The following is a 23,489-nucleotide window of genomic DNA, read 5'->3' as shown; positions in this document are numbered from 1 at the left end:
TGTATTACATCTTAGTATTTACATTTTAGAAACCCTCTAGTCTTCACCAGAATTGCTGGGCGGGGGTGGGGGCAGTTCTGATAGTTTTTACAGCTGTTCTTCAGTATTTTCCAGACTAAAATTTGAACATAGCACGCTGATTTATGAGTCACTTTGGATCTATGTTTTAAAACAACTACAGCCTGCTTCTTTGTTTTTTAGCTTTTTCTTTCTGCTGAATTAGCGGGACTAAAGGCCCCAGTGGGAATTGATTAGAAGCTGTTTTGGGATTTTCATTGTAAAATTTCATGTTAGATTTAAGTTGCAGAATTTTTCAAGGGAGTACACAGTTGCACCTAAATGTATACATTGACATAGGCTCTGGAAAATAAAATATAATAACTGACATAATGAAATCAGGGAGTTCTGGTACCTCTCACTAGTCAGCTTGATCTTTGAGGACATTCCTAGTGAGACTATAATATCAGGTTCCAGCTAGGGATGGAAGGGATGGCCTAGATCAGCAACTCCATGTTCAGGTTAATGTTGCTTGCTCTGCTTTAAAGATGCTGCTTCTGAAGATAAATTGATGCATTTGATAGGGCCCAGGGAGGTCTGGCCTGAACTACTGCAAGCAAGCCCATAAGGGAAAAATTGAAGTGAAAGTGTGGTAGATTGCAAATCTTACAATGCTGTTTCAAATGACTTGCAAAATCTTTCAAAGTCTGGACACCTTATCAATAGAAAAACATCTAGTGGGGAAAGGCAAGTTAACTTTCTTAACATCTCCACCACATAGCTTCCTATTGATAAGATATCCAGATCTTGTAAGATTCGATCATATTTGCATTGTACAATCTGCAATCTACCACTATTTAGCTTCAGTTTTTCTCTTAAGGTAATGAGCTTGCTTGTAATAGTCCAGGCCGGACCTCCCGGGGCCCTGGTCAAATGCATCATTTCTTCTCCCCGCAACTTAGACCTTTCCAAAGGTCATCCTCTCAAGTTGCTCTGGTTCTAGGCTTCCGTCCCTCTCTCCACAAGCATAAAGGAGTAATAGCTCTGCACCTATCCATTTTATCTCCACTTTAGAGGCCAGCACAGGTACCATATTTGTGCTGAGGTGGGGATGGAGAATAAAGGTGGGGGGGGGTTGTGTTCAGGCTGGAGGGGTGCAGGCAGAAGTATGAGCGGGGAGAGGATGAAGGAATGGAGGTTTCAGGTGTGATAGGGCATGAAGCTGGGTGAGTAGTTATGTAATTGCTATTTCAGTGGAATGGAGGAACGGATACAGATGGAAGATGAGATAGTGACTTCTGGGAGTTCATCATATATTGTATTTACCTGAATCCAGGATGAAGTTTTTCCCCAAGTTCTTTGAGTTTAGAAAGTGGAGGGTCGTCTTAAAGGCACATGCCAAGAATCCCTGCTGGTACAGCCATCTGTGATCAAGAGAACAGGAGCCACAGGAGTTGCTCTGAGAGGCAGGAACTGCAGCCCCTCAAAACCAGTGCTGCTCCTTGCCACACTCCTGAGTCCTGGAGAGTGTGCACACATGCCTGAAAGCCTCTTCCTCCTGCCTGGTCACACGTTCTTGTTCTTCTCAGGTGTTGCTAACTGCCTCGAGGGAAAAGGACTATGCCTCTTTGGTGTGCTGCAGTAGAGGAGGAATTTGGGAGAGGCTCATAGGCACCCTTACTTAGTAGTAAGTGTTGCACTCAGTGGGACATACTCCTGTATAAACAAAGATGATGATGTTGCTGTGTGGAGGGACTTGGATTTGAAGGGTCAGATCAAACTAAAAAGCGATCAAGTCAAATCCACTTATTTCCACAGAGATAAAGTTAAACATATCTTTAAAGTTACAGTCACAGGCACACTTTATTGAAAAGAAGTTCCAAATGGGATTTATTTCTAACTAAGCTGCTAACTCATATTGCGTGGGAGATGGCAATGGTAAACTTCTCCTGCATTCTACCAAAGAAAACCACATGGTTCTGTGGATGCCAGGAGTTGACACCGACTTGACGGCACTACTTTACTTTACTTTATGCAGCTACAGAGCTTGGAGAAAACATGCTTACACCAAACTCTGCAGGCTGTGCTTACTTAAAAGCAAACCCCACTTGAGGCTCTCACAGTGCTCCACGCTTTCACCAAGCTCTGCAGATGTTTACTCAAAAGTAAGCCTCAGTTGCTAGCAACAACAAGCAACCTTTCCTCTCCTTTTCAGCATTAGTGAACATACACTCCCAGTTTACACAGGAAAAGTTAGATGCAGCATAAGAAAGTTTGGGCGGTATATAATTTTGATGAATGAATGAGTGAGTGAAAGAAGTGCTGATGCTTCTGAAGGCACTGGCAATCATGAGGAGGGGCTATTTCTTTATGTGCAGACATATCTTTATTGTATATTGATTACAGTTACTATACATAATAGAAAAACCTTTTGTCTTCAGTATAGGTTTTCGTTTTTGAGGGAGGGCTGTCTTAAATTCAGTGTCTTCTTCCTTTTGGATCCATATAGGTATAACCTTCTATTTTTAGGGAAGTTGTCTTAAATTCAGAGTTGTCTGAGATTTGGGTAAATATGGTAGCAGGGCAGATAATAAAAGTCAGTGACTGACATCTATACCAGTTTCCTCTGATATGACTGGATTTTCCATCATGCAGGGTGGGGGGATGCAATTAAGGTTGCCAACTGTCCCTCATTACGCAGGATGTCCCTCATTTCAGGGATGAAATGTTTTTCTCTATAGGGACAGCATTTGCCCCTCATTTATTCAATAGCATATAATTCAATTACATATACATCAATGATACTCAGGCTCTTGATTACAACTGCATACACCTCCCAGCCTCCCCAGCCAGCCCCCACAAACTTGTGACCCTCATTCTGGAACTTGTGTCCCTCATTCTGGCAATGAAATGCTGGCAACCCTAGGCGCAATTCAGTTATTTCCCCTTCTCTCTGCAGCTTCCTATGCCAACATGGGAGTCTCCCCACCCACCTCTGATGGCCATAGTTTTTGGAGGTACAGCCAGCTGCAGAGGGAAAGGGAGGTCACTGAAAATCCTCCCCCGCTGCTTGTTGCCCATGCAGTGGAAAGCTCTGATGGGTCAGCATACAGCAGAAGTCTGGATGTCAACTACTTCTTCTTCTTATGATGATGATGAACCAAACTGTTTTGGGGTACCAAACTGTATAATTAATGCTACTCTCCATATGAAAGCAGGTGTGCCAACTATGACGACCCTAGCATAAACAGCTGCTTTAGATTATTGTAATGTATTATATTTGCAGCCTTAGCTCAGACAGACTCTTATGTGTGCTCTCCCCTAAAGACATGGCAATCTAAGTTGGTCTTTCTCAGGAATTAGTGACTACCTTAGAGTATTTTAAAGGTAAGTAGGTGCTTACTGCAAAGAGAGACAAGACACTATGGCATCTGTCAGGAAGTGTTGCTATTTTCTGTATATGTGCCTTTTAATCTATTAATATATTGCATGTAGTGTGTGGATAGGCACAGAGCCTTTGCAAGCTTCGGTTATACATGGGATTGGGGGTGTTTGGAGGGGCAACAAGGCACACCCAAAAATATTAGTTTTGGAGGGGAAACTTGAACCCAGAAACAAAAAAAGCACCCTGAAGAAGAATATATTCCTTTCACCCACTGAATGCTTGCTCAAAGGTTCCAAAAGAGATTCTTGTCTTCCTGCCAATCAACAGGGCACAACCAATAACACTGGAAGTTTGAGGGGAAGAGGCTGAGAAAAAGAACTGGGAGAAGATGGTGAGGGAGAGAGCAAGGAAAACCATTGATAGTGGGGGACAGTTGGGGTTAACAGTTATGCAAGACACAGGCTGTATAAAGAAAAAGGGGAAGAAAATTGCAGACAGAAAAATGTACATGGGGGAATCATATTTTTGAAAACACAACCACATCCAGAACTTCTGTCTAAAGGTCTCTGGACTTTCCATTTGTAAGAACATTCCCAAGCAAGCAATCACCTATGTGTATTCTGAGGCAGTATAATCCGATGAAAGGAGTGTGGCATGTCCAAAGCTGCACATTTGAGTTGGCACAAAACCAAGGCTTTTTAACAGTGAAATGCATGGACAAAACTCCTGATTCCAGTCAGTCTTGTGTGTCTGATGACTTGAGAAGCACAACTAGCAAGCCTGAACCACTGCAGAGATTTCTCTTTCCATGTACTGTGGTTTAAGAGAAGGGGGAAGAGGGAGGAGGCGATTGAGAGTGGAAAATGTGTTCCCACCACTTCAGTGATGCCAGCTCTTGCTTCTAAATTATAAGAGGAGATTTGTTCATATTATTTTCTACTAGCATAAGAAATTTTAAAGGTTTGTTTTGTCCTTTTAAAAAAGGAAAAATATGTACATTTTTTTTAAAAAAAAAATTAAAGCTGGTTTTATGTAGATGTATTTTAGCTTTCAACCCCTTCTAGCACCACTTATTCAAGAAATTCTGTCTCTTCAAAAGGGCAATCTTTTCCTCCTTAGGCTTCCAGAAAGTGTAAAATTAGATGTAAATGGTAGTCCTATTAAATACTAGTAATTGTTTGATTTGGTCTACTGAGCAGTAAAGGCACGTTATACTCTGGAAGGGAGTCGTCGCTTTTTGAGTTCAATTTAAGAAAATCACTGTAGGCATTTGAACGATATTTGCATGTCCTCCCCCCCTCCCACCCCCAAGGCAGCACGATGCATGGAAAATCTGTGGATATCAGTAGTGTCAGAAAACACGAAGTTAGTCTGAAACATAATGCAAGTTGTTATGCTTACGGTTGCCTTGATGGATTCCAGATGGATGGTGAGCTTGAGCTCTGAGTGAAAGTGTCTGGCTCCAGTTTGGTGATCATGCACAGCAGTGGTTGTAATTGCAGAATTTTTATAGTTTAAAGACTCTGCCAGATTTTTTTCTTCTTCCTCACATGTTATAACTCCAGCAGAACAAATCCACTCACGTCTGTTACTGTCTGGTAGGTCCTAAAGCAAGCATGTTTTAAATCAATCTTTGTAGAGGTTTTTTGTTTTAAATTTATTTTAGGTGAAATGAAGAAAAGTGAAAAGAATTCACTTTGCAGTAGAATTTTGAAAGCTCTTTGTTGAAATAATTGCTGATCCAAAAATGTTCTCTAGTGCATGGTGAACACATGATGAATTGTCTGTCCAGACGATGACTTCATAGCTTTATGTCTATACATTTGCATAGATCAACTAATTCCTGTGGGCCAAAGCCAAATCCTGAGTTGGGCTGGGAAAGTCCTTGCTTGATTTTAAAGTGAACTTAATTTAGCTTACATTCTCAGACTTGTTGAATTGCTTGTAGTACATCTCATCAGGTTTAGAGTTAAGACTGCAGTGAAAAGACCTGCATCACAATCCATGGGGAATGCACATAGGCAAGCAGGGTTATGCACATACAGCTGATGCACATCTGCTACAGATGGGGCTTTTTCATTTAACTTTGAATTTGAAATGTTGATGCCTTGAGGCTAGAGTGTTTATTCAGGCCAGTTCTGTTACTCACATATGGTTCACGTTAAAAATTTTATGTGTGAGAATTAATGGGGCAGAGACACGTGAATGCAAGAGAAGAGAAGCTTCCATGCCACCCAGTCCTCTGTATACCTAGACTTTTCAAATTTTAGGTTTACCAGGTGAAAACCATAAACTGCTCAACAGCTTTACATCAGACTTGCCAGATGTCATTAGATTGTAACAACAATTTCTGGCCTATAGAGTAACATGGTGAGAAAAATGGTTTGGTGCATATTATTTTTCCTGTTTATAACTGTTTTTGAACACACACACACACACACACACACACACACACACACACTGTATATACACAGTTGTTGCAATGTCAGTAGGGGTGTGCACAAACCGTTTGATTGCGAACTGGTCTGCCATGAACTGGGCCGGTTTGTCAGCTCAATTGCAAACCGGGCCGGCCTCCAGGAGAGGCAATCTGGTCCATGGCGGACCGGTTCAAACTGGTTTGATGGTTTGAGGAGCTATGCTTCTATACCTCTACTTTTAAAGGTGCCCTCTTGTTGCCACCCTCCCGGCCGCCCTTTAGAAACCTTTTAAAGCCAGGATTCCAAATTGCTTGTAAATGGGAATCCTCACCAGATTCCTGTTTACAAGCATAGCCCCTCTAACCACCAAACTGGTTTGATTGAATGGACCGGACCGAATGGTTGGTTCAACCAGACTGGTTTATGGACCGGCAGTTTGGTTCAAATTCGGTCCATATTCAAACCAAACCACAAAAATTGATCCGTGCATACCCCTAAGTCAGTTTTAGAAAAAGAGGTCTTTTATTAAGCCAACATATTGATCGATGTGAAAATAGCTCTTGGATTACATATGTTAGCTTCCCTACTACAGGCATTGGATCAGGCCCGCTCAACTTAGGTCCCCCAGCTGTTTTTGGACTACAACTCCCATAATCCCCAGCCACAGTGGCCAATAGCCAGGGATTATGGAAGTTGTATGTCAACATCTGCAGGAGGGCCGAAGTAGACCAACTCTGCATTAGATGAATGATAGAAAATTATGTGATCTGTTCCCATGAGTGGGAACAACAGAATCAAAAGTTATTTGATATATTACTTTCAGCATTTTGACCCAGTTCTGTATTATGAGCTCTTTTTTGTTTAAATATACCTCATACTGGCAAAACTGACCACATTTTTAATTTTTTTTTTTTTTTTGTAATCTTGTAGAGATCTAAGCCACAATAGATTGTCTTCAATCAACCCTGGTTCTTTAAGTCACCTTCATAACCTGCGAGAAATGTAAGTGACTTGTATTTCACTGTAAATTATTCTCTTTGGACATAATATGAGTATTGCTAGATGTCTTCCTTAGTTCTTTTATTTTAAATGCTGATATTCATAGTTATTTGTGATTATAATCCCACAGTGTGAAATGAAGTTACCATCAATGTTCCCTCTAACAGGGATTCCCAGATGTTGTTGACTACAGCTCCCATAATCCCCAACCAAAGGAGATTGTAGCTGGGAATGCTGGGATCTGTAGTGAACAACATCTGGGAATCTCTGTTAGAGGGAACAGTGGTTATCATTCATTCTGATTTTTTAAAAGATTCTTTGTTAAGTCCAGTGCATGCAAGTTAGTTCTGCTTGTAGATCACTTGAAGATGCAAAGCTACGATGATTGGGTAAACCAGAGTAAACCAATCACTACTTGCTTGAGTGTCAGCTGACTTCCTTTATGTTGTTGACAGAAAACTGAACAGTAATGAATTAGAAGCCATTCCAAATCTGGGACCCATTTCAGCAAACCTTACTCTTCTTTCTTTGTAAGTTTATTTTTTACATTTTTTTTATTTCTGCATGTATAAAGACCTGTATCTGCACATGTTATGATTATGCAAATATCAATATGGAATTCTCAAAATTGCTGTAAAAATTGCAGTTTAAAGTAATGGCATTAAAATGTGATCAATATGGCTCCAACCCAGAACCTTCTAGCCCCTGCTGAAATTTTGATGATTCTTGGTGCGAGGGCCTTTATGCAGAATTTGAACCTAGCACAGAGTGTGGCAGCTTGGTTTTTGTTTAGAATGCTAACCTACACACTCTCTCTGTGTGTTCTCTTTTCTGTGTGTCTTTTAAATTTTTTTAGAATACTCAAATCTGGAAGTATATTTGAAAATGTGTGTAGCTGTGATGGTACTGCAACACTGATTTCTAGTGTGGGGCATGGCATTTGGTGGTAGTGGTGTTCTAGCTACTTGCTTCCATGCATACTTTCAAGAATATAATATGGAAAAATATTGGCAGGTTCCAATCCAACAAAGTATATGGAGCTACACACATTGCGATATATTTTTTAGAAAAACTGAAATCCTACCAATCTGCTGTGGAGACTGAATCCAGTTTGCCCTTGATGGAATGTGAGCTCTTTCTTGTATTTTTTCTTTTTAAAAGGGCACTTCATATTCAGCGCACTTTCCCAGCTGTTGGACTGGGGGAGGACATAAGGAGAATTCGCTTGCTTTCATGATTTCTAAACTAAGTTGGGATACATATGCAGAAGTGTGTTTCTGTTCATGAATTGCCTCGTTCTGGATCCAGATGCAGATGAGGCTTGTGTATAAATACTGTACAGTACTATTATCATGTCGCTATTCTTATTAACAGACTTTAGGTCTGGTTAATTTGTGTACAGATAATGAAGTGTTTGCCCAAGAATAAACATTGAAAATTAAGGGTATGCATCATGTATGTTGGTCTGAAAGATGAGCATCAGATTCTGTGTAAGAATATTTCCATATTTGCAATTAAAAATAATGATTTCTTATAGCTGATAGCCTTGCAGCCTGATCTTGTGCATGTTTACTTGGACTAAATCCCAGTTGAATTTAACCCAGGTAGCTGGTGCAGTGGGGAAATGGCTTGACTACCAAGCTAGAGGTTGGTAGTTCGAATCTCCACTGGTATGTTTCCCAGACTGTGGGAAACACCTGTATAGGGCAGCAGTGATATAAGAAGATGCTGAAAGTCATTATCTCATACTGCGCAGGAGGAGGCAATGGTAAACCCATCCTGCATTGGGAGACAGTGGTAAACCCCTACCAAAGACAACCACAGGGCTCTGTGGCCGCCAGAGTCGACACCGACTCGATGGCACACTTTACCTTGCTTTATGTGTGCATAGGGTTTGAGGTGTATAGTGTTTTCATAAGATGTTTTCACTCTAAAACGGCTTTTGAGAAACAGAAAAGGGAAGAGAGCACTCTGATTAAACATATAGGGTGACCAATGCCAATATAAGTACTGCATCTGTGTTACAGAACTGAGGAATGTAGAAACAGTTTGAAGGGTCACTTGTGAATGCCTCCTTCTTTTGTATCCGATCTAATATTTTCACTACAGCTAACCACTTTATTTCTGACTTTAAAAAATCCTTTTTGTGGATAAAATTCAAGATTTCTATATTTAGCAAGGAGGAGAATAATAAAATAATAATAACAATAACAATAATAACATAAAAATAATATAATAATTATACTCTTTTTAAAAAAAGTTCTCAAAGTGCATTGAAAATGGTTGCAACATCTATTCAGCGGAATGGAACAGTGATAGTAACTTCATTTCCTGAGAAATTGGTAACTTTTATCAAGTAACAGCTTTTGATCTAGTAGGGTGAAATGGAAAGGTTTATGTACATTTCAGTTTAATATTTGACCCCTTTAGTAGATAAAATTATGGTTCTGTACATGACTTCATAATGCAGTTTAAAGGATTAACAGTCATTTTATCAGTATCTTTTCCAGCAGTGAAAATCTGTTCTGAAGATGAGTTGATAGTGTTGTTACTAACTGTTAGTTGAGGAGCCTAAAGAGTTAAAACACTACAGTGATTTTTGGGAAGCTGTTCAGTTAATGAAAGTGATCACTATTCAATTGCTTACATCTGGTGACTTATTACCATGCTGTTTATACTCTGGGCCTAGGTCAGCCAAGTCAGCTGGTGCAGCCGCTGTGTCTGCTCTGCTCTATTTGAATAAGAGCTAAGTGACATTTGATAGTGATGTGGCTTTCTTATAGATTAGGTTGGTGAGGAATAGAATTGGAAGGAAAATCAGACATAATGTGGCAACCCCCCCCCTTTAAAATTACTAAATAGATTAGACTAAATTTCAAGTACAGATTTTTCACATCAATGTGTAATATTTTCCATTCCATCCACATAACGTGTAAAACTTATCTCCATGTGGTTCATAAGCCATCATTGCTGGCTTTCAGGAACATGTGCAGAGCAGTTGAAACTCAGAGATCTGATTGAACCCCATGGAGAGAATGAACTCTAATGGGGACTACGTGAAGAAGACCCTGTAAATTTGCAGTATAAGTCTATAAATAAGTATCTATAAGACCCTGTACATTTGTAGTATATGTCTGTAACTAAAGATATTGTGTAGACATGCAACAGCATGGAACTGGAATCAGGAGATCACCATGCGAGCCTCTTCCCACTTCTCATAGCAGAATTCTCCAAAATCAGTTGCCCAAAGATTAACCCAAATGAAAAGGAAAAAGGAAAGATTGTGCCATTGAGTCAGTGCTGACTCCTGATGACCACAGACCCATGTGAGTTTTTTGATAGAATATAGGTGTGGTTTACCATTGCCTTCCTCCCGCGCAGTATGAGATGATGCCTTTGCCGTTGTCACTGAAGTGAGCATCTGCCTCCAGCACATTCCTATATCACTGCTACCCGATATAGGTGACTACAAATATGTATTTACTCAGCACAGTCTGGGAAGCAAACCGGCGGGGATTTGAACTAACAGCCGCTTGCTCCCTAGGCAAACTCCTTCCCTGCTGTGCCACCACATATGAACCAAACCATAAATGCTATAAACAGATAGGAGTCACTGGGGAAGCAGAAACTTTACATAATAAAGCATTAGGACTTTTCCATCTCTGACTTTAGGAAATTCACTTTGCATCTTTCTACAGTGCATTCTACCTTCTCTCTTCCCAAGGACATGCAACTCCAGTAAAGAGAAAAACCTATTTTTCTGTGGCTATAAAGATACTTCTTAAAGTCCTATGAACTTGTGCTCTTGTGTTGGCTTATTCAGCTGACCAAATGTAACACCTTTGTTACATACAGTGAGGGAAATAAGTATTTGATCCCCTGCTGATTTTGTCCGTTTGCCCTCTGACACAGAAATGACCAGGCTATAATTGGAATGGTAGGTTAATTGTAGCTGTGAGAGACAGAATAACAACAAACAAACCCTCAAAAGCCCAGTGCCCAAAAGTCAGCGATAGATTTGCATTGTAGTGAGGGAAATAAGTATTCGATCCCCTATCAGCCAGCAAGATTTCAGGCTCCCAGGTGTCTTTTCACTATATGCAGGTAACGAGCTGAGATGAGGAACACCCTCTGTAAGGGAGTGCTCCTAATCCCAGCTTGTTACAGTACCTGTATAAAAGACACCTGTCCATAGAAGCAAGCAATCACTCAGCTTCCAAACTCACCACCATGCCCAAGACCAAAGAGCTGTCGAAGGATGTCAGGGACAAGGTTGTAGACCTGCACAAGGCTGGACTGGGCTACAAGACTATCACCGAGCAGCTTGGTGAGAAGGTGACTACAGTTGGCATGATAACTCGCAAATGGAAGAAACACAAAATAACTGTCAATCTCCCTCGGTCTGGGGCTCCATGCAAGATCTCACCTCGCGGAGTTGCAATGATCATGAGAACGGTGACAAAGCAGCCCAGAACTACACGGGGGGAACTTGTCAATGATCTCAGGGCAGCTGGAACCATAATCACCAAGAAAACAATTGGTAACACACTACGCCGTGAAGGACTGAAATCTTGCAGTGCCTGCAAGGTCCCCCTGCTCAAGGCAGCACATGTACAGGCCCGTCTGCAGTTTGCCAATGCACATCTGAATGATCCAGAGGAGAACTGGGCGAAAGTGTTGTGGTCAGATGAGACCAAAATCGAGCTCTTTGGCATCAACTCAACTCGCCGTGTGTGGAGGAGGAGGAATGCTGCCTATGAGCCCAAGAACATCATCCCCACCGTCAAACATGGAGGTGGACACATTATGCTTTGGGGGTGTTTTTCGGCTAAGGGGACAGGACACCTTCACCGCATCGAAGGGACGATGGACGGGACCATGTACCGTCAGATCTTGGGTGAGCACCTCCTTCCCTCAGCCAGGGCATTGAGAATGGGTCGTGGATGGGTATTCCAGCATGACAATGACCCAAAACACACAGCCAAGGCAACAAAGGAGTGGCTCAAGAAGAAGCACATGAAGGTCCTGGAGTGGCCCAGCCAGTCTCCAGACCTTAATCCCATAGAAAATCTGTGGAGGGAGCTGAAGGTTCGGGTTGCCAAACATCAGCCTCGAAACCTTTCTGACTTGGAGAGGATCTGCAAAGATGAGTGGGACAACATCCCTCCTGGGTTGTGTGCAAACCTGGTGGCCAACTACAAGAAACGTCTGACCTCTGTGATTGCCAACAAGGGTTTTGCCACCAAGTACTAAGACATCTTTTGTGAAGGGATTGAATACTTCTTTCCCTCACTACAATGCAAATCCATCGCTGACTTTTGGGCACTGGGCTTTTGAGGGTTTGTTTGTTGCTATTCCGTCTTTCACAGCTACAATAAACCTACCATTCCAATTATAGCCTGGTCATTTCTGTGTTAGAGGGCAAACGAACAAAATCAGCAGGGGATCAAATACTTATTTCCCTCACTGTATAATATTCATATTTATAATTTAAATCTTTACGCTATCTTCTGAAAAGGACTGAATTGCTATGCAGTGCAATTAGACTGCCTAAAAGGTGTCTTGTTACCCATTGTACTTTGAGACTCATGCAGTGCATCTGAATGGCCTCAGAAGGATCCTTTATTATGCTCAACTAGAGTTGCCATATTCTGGCTCTCCAAACCTGCCTAACTTGCATATTATGTAAATTGTCCTGCAAATAATTAGCGTATGCAAATTAGCAGCTGCACTTTCCATTTGATTTGTATTTGCTCTGGATATCTACCATCAATAGTTGGGGAAGATATCTGCCTGACCATTTTCCTTGACACATTAACAGCAGCAATTGAACAAAAAAAATGCACAGCTTTTTAATTAAGGCTTCAGTTCTGTACACACTTATTTGATAGAAGATCTGATTGAAACCAGTGGTGCTTATGTCTAAGTAGGCATGCATTGAATGTAAAGCCAAGAAAGTCCTTAAACATTACAATACACAGCTTGGTAGTGATTCACATCCAGAGCAAGCTTTCCTCTCAACTGCCCAATAAAGATCCCCTGCTGATAACAAACAAGGCAACATTCCTCAGGGGATTACTGTAGTTGTGAGTGAAATCCTCCAAGATAGCCTCCTATGCTGAGCTCTACCTCTCTTAATCCAAGTCCAGCAGTTGAGCAGAATAGTGACTGCATGTTTTGCTCCTTAACTCCACTTCTACAAGGGCTAGAGCTTAGCTTTAAAAAAAGAAAAGAAAGAAAGCTGGAATCCGGGTGAATCCAGGTGGGCTAAGCAATCCGGGTGAGATGCTTAAAATCTGGGTTATACCCAGAATTACAGGGGGCATGGCAGTGCTATGCTCAGCAGAATTCAACAGAGGTTATAAGTGTTTACTACATGCCTTGACCTCTGTGGAGAATAACTGGAATTAGAAATTGTTGCCATTTATTATGGCTACTTTGACATGTAAGACAAGTTTAGGTTAGCCAGTACAGGCCCAATTTTGGAATGAGCAAAATAAGGTGGTCAGGTGGCAGTTGAGTAACTGGGCTGTTAGCTTTGTGTTCTTCAAACTAACTACTATTCCCTACCACAAAAACAACAGAATCAACCTTTTTTGGCTGCCACAATGAGCAATTTCGCCTTGAGTTCATAGTTTGTGAAAGTGCAGAGAATAAGAGTTGCATCTTCTGGCCTTGTAAATCACTGCAATTTTAATTTTTCTGAAACTGGTGCCATTTTAAGTCCAGTGAGTTGTAACTGGTTTTAAGGCCTTTGTCTTTGAGAGAGACCCATTATTAATCAATATGACAGAATTATGGCAATGCTTAGTTCTTTTAAAGAATGACTTCACTTGAGGGCAAACCTCTAGTAAGCTTTCCTGAAAAGCTCACTATGAAAGCTTTGTCCTCTCTTTTTTCCCCCTCTTTAAAAAAAACAACAAACTGTGGTCATTGTTTTTTCTCTGTGGAAATTAGTTCTGTTTTTATGTGTCCTAATGACTTTAAAAACCGAAAGATCGTATTTGTACACTGTCTGTATTGTCTAAAGTCTTTTTTCCATAATAGCAGAAGCTACTGCTGTTGCCCTTCCTTTACTCCTCAGATTATCAAACACTCCATTATCTCTCTTTGAAACCATAAAGGGTAACTCTTATTTAAGTTTCTGTTTTCAAATCTACTTTCGCCTGGGATTTACTGCAGAACTGACTGATGTAGAATCAGAATCAGAATCTGATGTACTCTTCTATAGACATTAACTGCTCTACAGAAGTTTTTTTCTTTCTTTTTTGTTTTTTAGACCTCCAGATGTAAATGCAGTGTGAAATTTGGTTGGATTTTTTTTGCGTCAGGGGGATATAGCTGTTCCTTGCCCCTTGGCCAGCCCCCCCTAAAAAAAAAATAAATCCAAAAAACATACAAGTAATATAAAATACTTTATTACCGTGTGTGTGTGTGTGTGTGTGTGTGAGAGAGAGAGAGAGAGAGAGAGAGAGAGAGAGAGAAACCATATGAAACAAAACTAGTTGTACTGAGTAAAATAATTAGAGTATCCTTAGAGTAAGATAGATACTTTATTTACGGCCAATGGCCAAAACAAATCCTTAGAGTAAAATAGTTACCACGAGCTCCAGCATCTGTTCACTGTTCCATTGTAGAACTGAAGATCATGACATAAAACTAACATGTTGTTCTAGTAAAAACTAATCTGCCTACTTTCCTTTAAGTATCCCTACAGCTGGACACAATTTGTGCAAATTGATTGCAAGTTGGTGCAGACTGTGCTCCCAGACTATAGCGCGGAGCTGCACGCGTCATTTCAGCCTCTGGAGATCCTACAGTGTGCCATGCAACATGCATGATAAGAGCCCCTGGTGGCGCAGTGGTAAAACTGCCGCCCTGTAACCAGAAGGTTACAAGTTCGATCCTGACCAAGGGGCTCAAGGTTGACTCAGCCTTCCATCCTTCCGAGGTCGGTAAAATGAGTACCCAGAATGTTGGGGGCAATATGCTAAATCATTGTAAACCGCTTAGAGAGCTTACAGCTATAGAGCGGTATATAAATGTAAGTGCTATTGCTATTGCTATTGCTATGATGCATTGGGGGATTGCCCCAGGAGATGAGTGCTCTAGGTGCTCATCTCTGTGTCTGGCCAGGATGGAAGTAGCCTGCAGTCACACACGAGCAGGAAACTCTGATTAAGGGAGCGCTTGCTCCCGTAACCTCGGCTAAAAGCTGAGCTGAGAAGCAGGACTAGGTGGTGCTGCCTCACCGGCAGTTCTCACATGCAGCCTAACCCAGGCTGGGCTTCCCTAACCTGGGTTAGGCTGCGCATGATAACATTAGTGAATATGAGTTCAGTAGACCCAAATTCATTTTTATGTCCTTCTACTAATTCTTGAGCATTTAAGGGTTTTTTGATTTTGTTTTTTGCATTCCTAACTGAAAACCACTTTTCTGAAAATACAAAATGGATTTCAATTAGTTTTAAATAGTTTACATTTTGGTATTGCTGAATGCTGGACCAGTGCAGATGATATATCGCCCTGGCACTGCCAATGATGTTATTTATCAACTATTTGCGTTATTTAAAATATTTACTACCCTGCATTTTAGGCTCAAACCCCTCATAAGATAGTTTCCAAAGTGACAGTAACATACCCCCACACACAGCTACTTAAAACATGCCTAATAGATCCTGGCTGACATACTGTGCAAGAGTATGTTAGCTTAGTAACATTGCATTTGCGCAATTTGTGTAAATTGCACAAAATGCAAAATTTGTGCAAATCGCATGACACAAGAATAAGCCTGCTGGAAATATGTTACCAGGCTGACTTCTTATCATACAGTTTGTCAGCCAATAAAAATAAAACACCAATAAAAAGTTTACAGATCAAGATAAGCAGAAGTTAATTAAAAGTCAGCTGAAGTTAAAAATGGTCCATTTTAGGAAGTCTTATTGAAAAGGAGGATTTTCACAACCTGCTTGAAAGTTCCCAAAGAAGGGACCTGGTGGATTTCCTTAGGAGGACATTCCATAGCTGCATTACTACTGTGGGAAAAGCCTTGTCTCAGGTCACTGCCAAGTAAACCTTTGACAATGTTAGGCTAGAGATCAGGGCTTGCAAGGCTGAGCGAATGCCTAGATGGTTCATACAAGTGTAGACACTTCTTCAGATATCCTATTCCCATACTGTGTAGGGCTTTAAAGGTTAGCATTAGCTCAGAAGCAAACTGGTAACCAGTGTTGATTGGTCAGAATTTGTGGGACACACCTGTGTACCAAGATCCTATAAGTATCCTTGTAGCTGCATTCTGCACCTGTTGAAGTTTCTGGATCAGTCCCATGTAGAACAAGTCATAGTAATCCAGTTTGGATGTGTTCAATGCATGGGTGACTGAATTAAAGTCTTCTTTTTTCAAGTAAGACCCCAGTTTGTGCACCAGCCAAATCTATAAAACTCACTCCAGGCTACTGATGTCACCTGGTAAACTCCCAGTCCAGACGTTTCCCAAACTACAAACTTGCCCTTTGGGGTAGTGCAACCCAAACGCATCTTCACTTGGATTGGCATGTTTAATCTTGATTGGATTAAGCTTCAGCTTGTTTTCCCTCATCCAAACCAGCACCCCTTCCAGATTCCACACTAAGAGTTTCCACTTAAGTTAAGTTGTGCCATCGAGTTGGTGTCCTGGTGACCACAAAGCCCTGTGGTTGTCTTTGGTAGAATACAGGAGGGGTTTAACATTGCCATCTCCCATGCAGTATGAGATTATGCCTTTCGGCATCTTCCTATATCGCTGCTGCCCAATATAGGTGTTTCCCATAGTCTGGGAAACATAGTCTAGGAAACATACCAGCGGGCATTCGAATTGGCGACCTCTTACTCACTAGGCAAGTTACTTCCCTACTGCACTATTAGGTGGCTAAGGGTTTCCACTAGGGTTGTGCAAGTCAGGGGAGGACGTTGGAAATCCTGGTCCCTACCACAAGCAGCCAGCAGAATGTGGGGCAATTGCCCCTGGTAGTGCAGTGGCGGCAGCTCTTTAATTGCCGACCCAGCACAGGGGTGGCTAGGCAGCTGAAGAGATTCTCAAAAGTGTCTGGGGATGGATGGGGAGTGATGCAGGCCAGCCGGGAAAAGTGTGCAAGGCAGCTGGGAGCATGTAGGTATTGGATACTGTAGTTCTGCTCAGAGCTTTCCCATGGGATGCTCCCTTGAGTCTGTTCAGCCACCCATGCCAGTGCTGCGTTGGCAATTAGAGCCACCACCACCATTGTACTACCAGGGGCAACTGCCCTGCGTTCTTCTTCCTCCTCATGGTGGGGGCTGGGATTCCAACATCCTATCTCGACTTTACCAACTTGCAATCCTAGTTTCCACTGGCTGCTTAGCACCAGCTGACTTAAATAACAGGAACGAGCTGAGTTAGTTATAAGTTTATTCGGTCATTGACCAGCAAAAGGAACGAGCTGGGTGTCATCTGCATATAGACGACATCACAGTCCATTCATTTGGATGATGTCCCCCAGTGGTTTCATGTCGATGTTAAATTGCCAGTATTTCTGCCTGTAGTTCTGCTCAGAACTTCTCCCATGGGATGCTGCCTAGAGTCCGTTTATTCCCACAGGCACGTGATTGCATGATAGTGTAGTTTGGACACTCCTCCGCCCTGTGCGATTATGGAAAGCAGAATGGCATGCTGGAAAAGGAAGCAAGGCATTTGCTCTCATGAATGGTGCAGTGCCAGTCAGTTGTATTGTCTGATCTGGACTACTGTTTTTCTAATGCTGGGAATTATGGATTTAAATTACTATAAATGTTTTTGCTGGCTGCCAGTAACAATGCCAAAACTTGGATATTTTAGATTTTGCTTATTTGCATTCCTTAAATATTTGAAGGGCCATAGATAGTGAACACTGAGTTCTCTCAAAGCACATATTAGTTGTATAATAAAAGCAGTGGGTTTTTTGAGGCTTCATTAATCTGAGTTTTGGAATAATCGACTTAAGAACATAAGAACAGACCTGCTGGATCAGGCCCGAGGCCCATCTAGTCCAGCATCATGTTTCATACAGTGGCCCACCAAATGCCAATGGGAGCAGGAGTTGAGGGGGTTGTACCGAAAGAGACTTAAACTTGTACCAAAAGCATATTTTGTCTCTGTTTTTCAAAGCCTTCATTTTAAAAACAACAACAACATATCCATTTTCTTCTAGCAATCAGCTCAACTACTACTATTGTACTTTAGAGCAGGTAGTCTCCTCAGCCCTGGTGGCCTTTGGTTGGTGATTATGGGAGTTGAAGTCCAATAATATCTGGAGACCCAGTGTTGAGAATCCCTGGTCTGGAGGACTACAGCTGTGTTAGCAACCTTGGCTTTCCCATGGCCATCTTAATGATAAGAAATGCCCATAATGCCTGCTCCAATGAGGATCTGTCCCAGATCAGTATAAATCTTAAAATACATGTTTAGTTCACTTTGGCCCAGAAATATGGGGCTTTCCATGTGGAACATGGAAACCCCAGCTGCACAGGCATTTTGCATGGGTAGTGTCTGCTTACAGTACAGGAACCTCTTGTTTCTCTATGGGTTCCTCATTTGCAGTTTCGGCTATTCATGGTGAGGTTATATGAACCCAGTTTCCATTATGGTAGGGGGTGAAATGCTGAAACTGTGATAATTGAAACTTTGCACCTATGGGAATGATGGAGTTAGGTTTCACAATACTCAGTAGAGCCTCAAGGTTTCAGTTATTGTGGTTCTTTTATGTGGTCTCTGTGCTTTACACGAATGGGCTTTGCGCCTGCGCAGAGACCACATCAGAGCTTCCAATCTAGAGTTCTAACTTTTGATGGTAACCCCGCTCCCTCGGTATATAGGCTACTGCACGGGCTTCCCTCTCCAGTCTTTCTTTGTCCGCGAGCGAAGACACATCATTGAGCAACTCCTTGCTAGAATCTTTGCGAAGTACTGCTTTATCACCTTTCCCCTATATTTCTGTTCAGTACTCCCCTTCGTTAGCGTTTTTATTTCTCCCCAGTAAACGCCCCCCCCCTCAAAGTTTGTTTTCCATTCCGTCTTGGCCTTTGGGCCCAGCATGCTACGGCCTCTTTGCCTCCGTTTTTTCTTTGGTGCCTTCTTTGGCCTGTGGCAAAGACTACAAAATTTAAGCAGTGTGGTCACTGCAAATCGAAAATCCCTTCGACTGACGGCCACAAACTCTGCCTTTTCTGCCTGGGTGAAGCCCATAAAGTTGGCTCTTGTCTGCATTGTGCGGCCTTTACCAAGCAGGCGTGCAAAAATCGGGCCTCTTGGCTTTGTTCTTGGCTTTGGGAACAAGCGTTCAAGGGTACGGGCTTGGACAGACTGTCCACTATGCAGGCTTCGTCCAGTGCCTCTCCTGCAGCCTGGGGTTTACAGCCCGTTTCGTCCTCTCCAGGAGTCTCGGCAACCACCCCAGAGGTGCATATACTGGTCGATCCCGTAGCTCGGGCTTCGACATCATTACCGAGGAGTTCAGTGGCACTGTTGATTTCGACGGCGGCATTGATTGAGCCACGCTGTGTCCAGCCAGCCAAAAAGAAAAAGAGAAAGAAGGACCATCGCGCTCCCTCCAAACCACCAACAAAGAAACAGAAGTCGACGCACGATACCGAACGTTAACCCTGTACTTTACAAACGGAAACTCTTTTAGATACCGAGGTGGCCTACGGTTCTAGTCCTCACGATCCCATATACGAGTCTGAGCATGACTCTGAACCCGAAGAACTCCCTCCGGAGGTCCTGACTGGCCCAGCAGCATGGTTGCTCCGGAGGGAGTTCTTCGGGTTCAGAGTCATGCTCAGACTCTTATATGGGATCGTGAGGACTGGCGTAGGCAAGTGGAGGAAGAAGTGGATTATTTCTATGCTCATCAGGAGGTTCGCCAACGCCATCGGGCCTCGACTGCCGTGGAGCCGCCCCTTCAGCGTCCTGCATCGCCTCGCCCGGCTTACTCGACTTCGGCTTCTATCCTGAATCCGCCTTCGGGACCGACACCTCTTCCTCCAACACCTCAACCCCGAACTACATCCCTTTTACCACCACAGGTTCCACCTAGAAATTCGCCTGTACAGGCAGCTACGGCCACCATTGCCCCAGACTCCAGACCAGCTCCTCGGCTCTGAATTCGGCCGCTTCCACCTCCGATTTTGTCCGTCTTGTCAGATTCGTCCTCGGATGAGGAGGGCCCAGAGTCATCCTTATCTGACAGAATATCATTGGGCTCCTCACCTCCTTCTCTGCTATTGGATCCTAGGCCCAATTCTCCATCGGAAGATTTCCGAATTTACACAGACTTTGTCTTGCGTATGGCGGCTTCCTTGGGAGTCCACCTCTCTCGGGGATAAATCCAAACCCGACCCCCTATTCCAGCTGATCGAAGATGGTGCCCGTCCATCGGTATCGCTCCCATTGAACCCGTCCATTCTCAAGGTGGCCAAGGCCTCTTGGACCAAGCCTTCCTCCCTTCCCCAAACATCTAAGCAGCTTGACTCCTTCTACAAGGTTCACGCCTCGACAAATCAGGATGACTCCTTCCTGAAACAACACCCATCTACTGATTCTGTTGTGGAATCTTCCCTCTCTAAATTCCAGGGGTATTCCTCCTCCACCCCGCCCTTCAAGGAAGGAAAGAAATTGGATATGTTTGGAAGGCGTTTATATTCTATTGCCTCTTTATTAACAATAATTACAAATTACCAGGCCTACTACGCCAGGTATCAGTCTTTTCTTTGGGACCATATTGCCCCTTTTCTGGACCATCTCCCTGAAGAACACCAGGGCCCCGCCAAGGTTTTCCTCTGTGAGGCCATGCAGGTCTCCAAACAAGAGCTCCATGCAATTCGCCACTCCACGGAAGGGGCCGCTAAGGTGATGGCGATCTTTGTCGCCACGCCTGGCTCCGATCTTCTGGCCTCACGCCCGACGCTAGATCTAGGGTGGAAGATCTTCCTTTTGATGGCTCCTCCCTATTCGGAGAGAAAACGGATGATACTCTTCAAAAAGTGCAGAAACCTCGTAACACGGCCCATTCCATGGGTTTTCAACAGTCCACATCCCGTCATTATAAACCACAAAAATGGCAGCATCAACCATACTCCTCCAAACATCAATGCTATCAACCTCAAGACAAGTCCGTTCGTTCCGCCAGGTACCAGCCTTTCAGAAAGCGTGCACACTTCACTGGATCCAAACTACAGCAACGATCCAAAGAATCTCAGCTCCCAGCCAAAAGACAATGACTCGCATCCTCCTCCACGCTGGGGCACCAGACTCTCCCCTTTCATTCCCACCTGGGAAAATATCACCACAGAATCCTGGGCTCTGACCATCGTGAGGGTCGGTTATGCTATAGAATTTGCATCCAACCCTCCATACAACCCTCCGTTGCCCACCCGGCTCTCTTAGTGGAAGTCAACTCTCTACTCTCCAAATCTGCAATAGAACTGGTTCACAATCCACAGTTCCCTGGTTTCCATTCCCGTTACTTCACGGTCCCCAAGCCGGACGGCTCCCTTTGGCCCATCCTGGATCTCCGGGAGCTGAACTCCTACATCACGTACTGCAGGTTCCAGATGGTCACTATTCCCACTATCATCTACCTTCTGCACCAAAATCAGTGGTTTGTCTCTATAGACCTCAAGGATGCATATTATCACATTACCATCAGACCTCAGCACCGTCGTTTTCTCCGCTTCCAAATAGCGGACAACACTTACCAATTTTGCGCCCTCCCCTTCGGACTGGCATCCGCACCCCGGGTGTACACCAAATGCATGGCCTCGGTGGTGGCGGCCTGCAATAACAGAACATTCAAATTTTTCCGGACCTTGATGATTGGCTTGTGGTAGCCGACAACCCGTGGTCTCTACTCAGAGACCTTCACACAGTCATCAACCTCCTTTCCAACCTGGGCCTCCAGGTGAACTACGAGAAGTCGAAGCTCAACCCTTCCAGAACGATAGAATTCCTGGGAATCCTCTTCGACTCCATTCAGTCAAAAATTTTCTTGCCTCAGCGCAGAATTCAGGCTATACTGGACTTGTCATCTCACCTCCTCTACCACCCATGTCAGTCAGCACGAACAATTCAGTGCCTATTAGGCCACATGGCTTCCACCACCTACATCCTCCATCACACCCATCTATGATCTAGGACTCTTCAACATTGGTTCCTTTCAGTGTTCTCTCCACACGAGGACTCCCTTGCCAACACCCTAAGGATCCCGCCTCAGGTCCTATACTCCCTGCGGTGGTGGACAGACCCTGTCAACCTCAGCGTCAGCTCTGCCTTCCAGCCCCCGCGTCCCGCCCTCCTACTCACCACGGACGCATCCATGGAAGGCTGGGATGCCCACGCCAACAATAGTTTGGCAGGGCGGTGCTACAGTCCATCTTCGCCTGATCCCTTCTCCAGGTGAGCATGGCACGGGTGCAGCTTGCTATGCACGCATTCGTGTAAAGCACAGAGACCACGTCGAAGAACGACAGGTTGCTTACCTGTAACTTTGGTTCTTCTAGTGGTCATCTGTGCTCTTACACGCCCACCCATCCTCCCCTCTTCTCATGTCTTTTCTGCTAGTCTCTTTCAGATTGCGGACTCAGAAGATTGGAGAGGGAAGCCCATGCAGCCACCTATATACTGAGGGGGTGGGGTTACCGCCAAAAGTTAGAACTCTGGCTTGGAAGCTCCGATGTGGTCTATGCGCAGGCGCAAAGCCCATTCGTGTAAGAGCACAGATGACCAAAGCGGATGCCCACTGAGAGGAAGCAGCAGCCCAGCTGGCTGGCTGCCAAGAGGAAGTGGCGGCCGGGGCTGAAGGGAAGGGGAGAGAACAAACTGGGGCTGAAGGGATGGGGGAGAATGGCTGAAGGGAGTGGGGGAGAGACAGGGAGAACTAGGGGCGCAGATGCTCTGCATCACGTCAGCTAGTTGTTCTTAATCAGGCAAGAACTATCAATATGCCTCTGACCTAGCTCCCGCTATAGCCCCCCTCCCCCTTCCTTAGGGAGATGTTAGGATTTCTTGTTCAAGAGTAAATAAGTTCTAAAACAGAAGTTTCCAAAGAGGATGTTTCGCTTGCAGATCACTTGTAGACTGGCAGTATGGTCTTACGTTTTCTGATTTGAGCTCCAGATTTTACATTTGGACAAGTTGTTTGCCCAGTGCCACAATGCAGCACTGCTCCTAACCTCAGCCAAAGTTTTCTGTGCCAGTTGCCACTTTTTTCAAATCTTGACAAGGTCAGAGGATTGCTGTCCTGATAGAAGCCTATGTGTGATTCTTTCTTATTGGTTGCCACGTCATGTGCCACAGAAGCATATTTCCTCCTCTTTGCACCAGCTTCAAAACTTCCTCCATCCAGACCTCATGGTTAGTATCTTTCAGGTTTTGAGTTGTGCCTAGAGAGCAGCGGTCCGTCTAATTTTTATCATCTGTGTGCAGAATGAGTTTTGTTCTGGGCAGCAGTATCAAGGCAGTGTGTTCACACATGCATGGGGCTTTCCTGGGGCTTTCCTGATTCAACCCAGATCTAATATAAACTGAGCAGATATCAAAAAACCTTTGAGCTCACACACATGCGCACACCTTAGAGAGAACACTGCCTTTTGAATTGGGAGGAAGAGAACTATGGGCTGGAAGTAAAACTGGCTCTATA

At 43.6% G+C, this 23,489-nt stretch overlaps 1 protein-coding gene across 3 annotated transcripts in view; it reads left to right on the top strand.

Moving 5' to 3' along the window:
* Positions 1–23,489, top strand: part of LRIG3 (leucine rich repeats and immunoglobulin like domains 3) — an 85,309-nt gene that overhangs the window by 7,196 nt on the left and 54,624 nt on the right. For all 3 annotated transcript variants that reach the window (XM_053258600.1, XM_053258599.1, XM_053258601.1), the window contains exons 2-3: positions 6,733–6,804; positions 7,257–7,331. In XM_053258600.1, coding sequence (XP_053114575.1) covers positions 6,733–6,804; positions 7,257–7,331 — 147 coding nt within the window. The remainder of the gene's footprint in view (positions 1–6,732; positions 6,805–7,256; positions 7,332–23,489) is intronic.

Source organism: Hemicordylus capensis, chromosome 5 (genome assembly GCF_027244095.1).
Source record: "Hemicordylus capensis ecotype Gifberg chromosome 5, rHemCap1.1.pri, whole genome shotgun sequence".
Taxonomy (NCBI): domain Eukaryota; kingdom Metazoa; phylum Chordata; class Lepidosauria; order Squamata; family Cordylidae; genus Hemicordylus; species Hemicordylus capensis.
The sequence above is the reverse complement of the archived record's forward strand: the minus strand, read 5'-3'. Positions and strand labels throughout refer to the sequence as shown.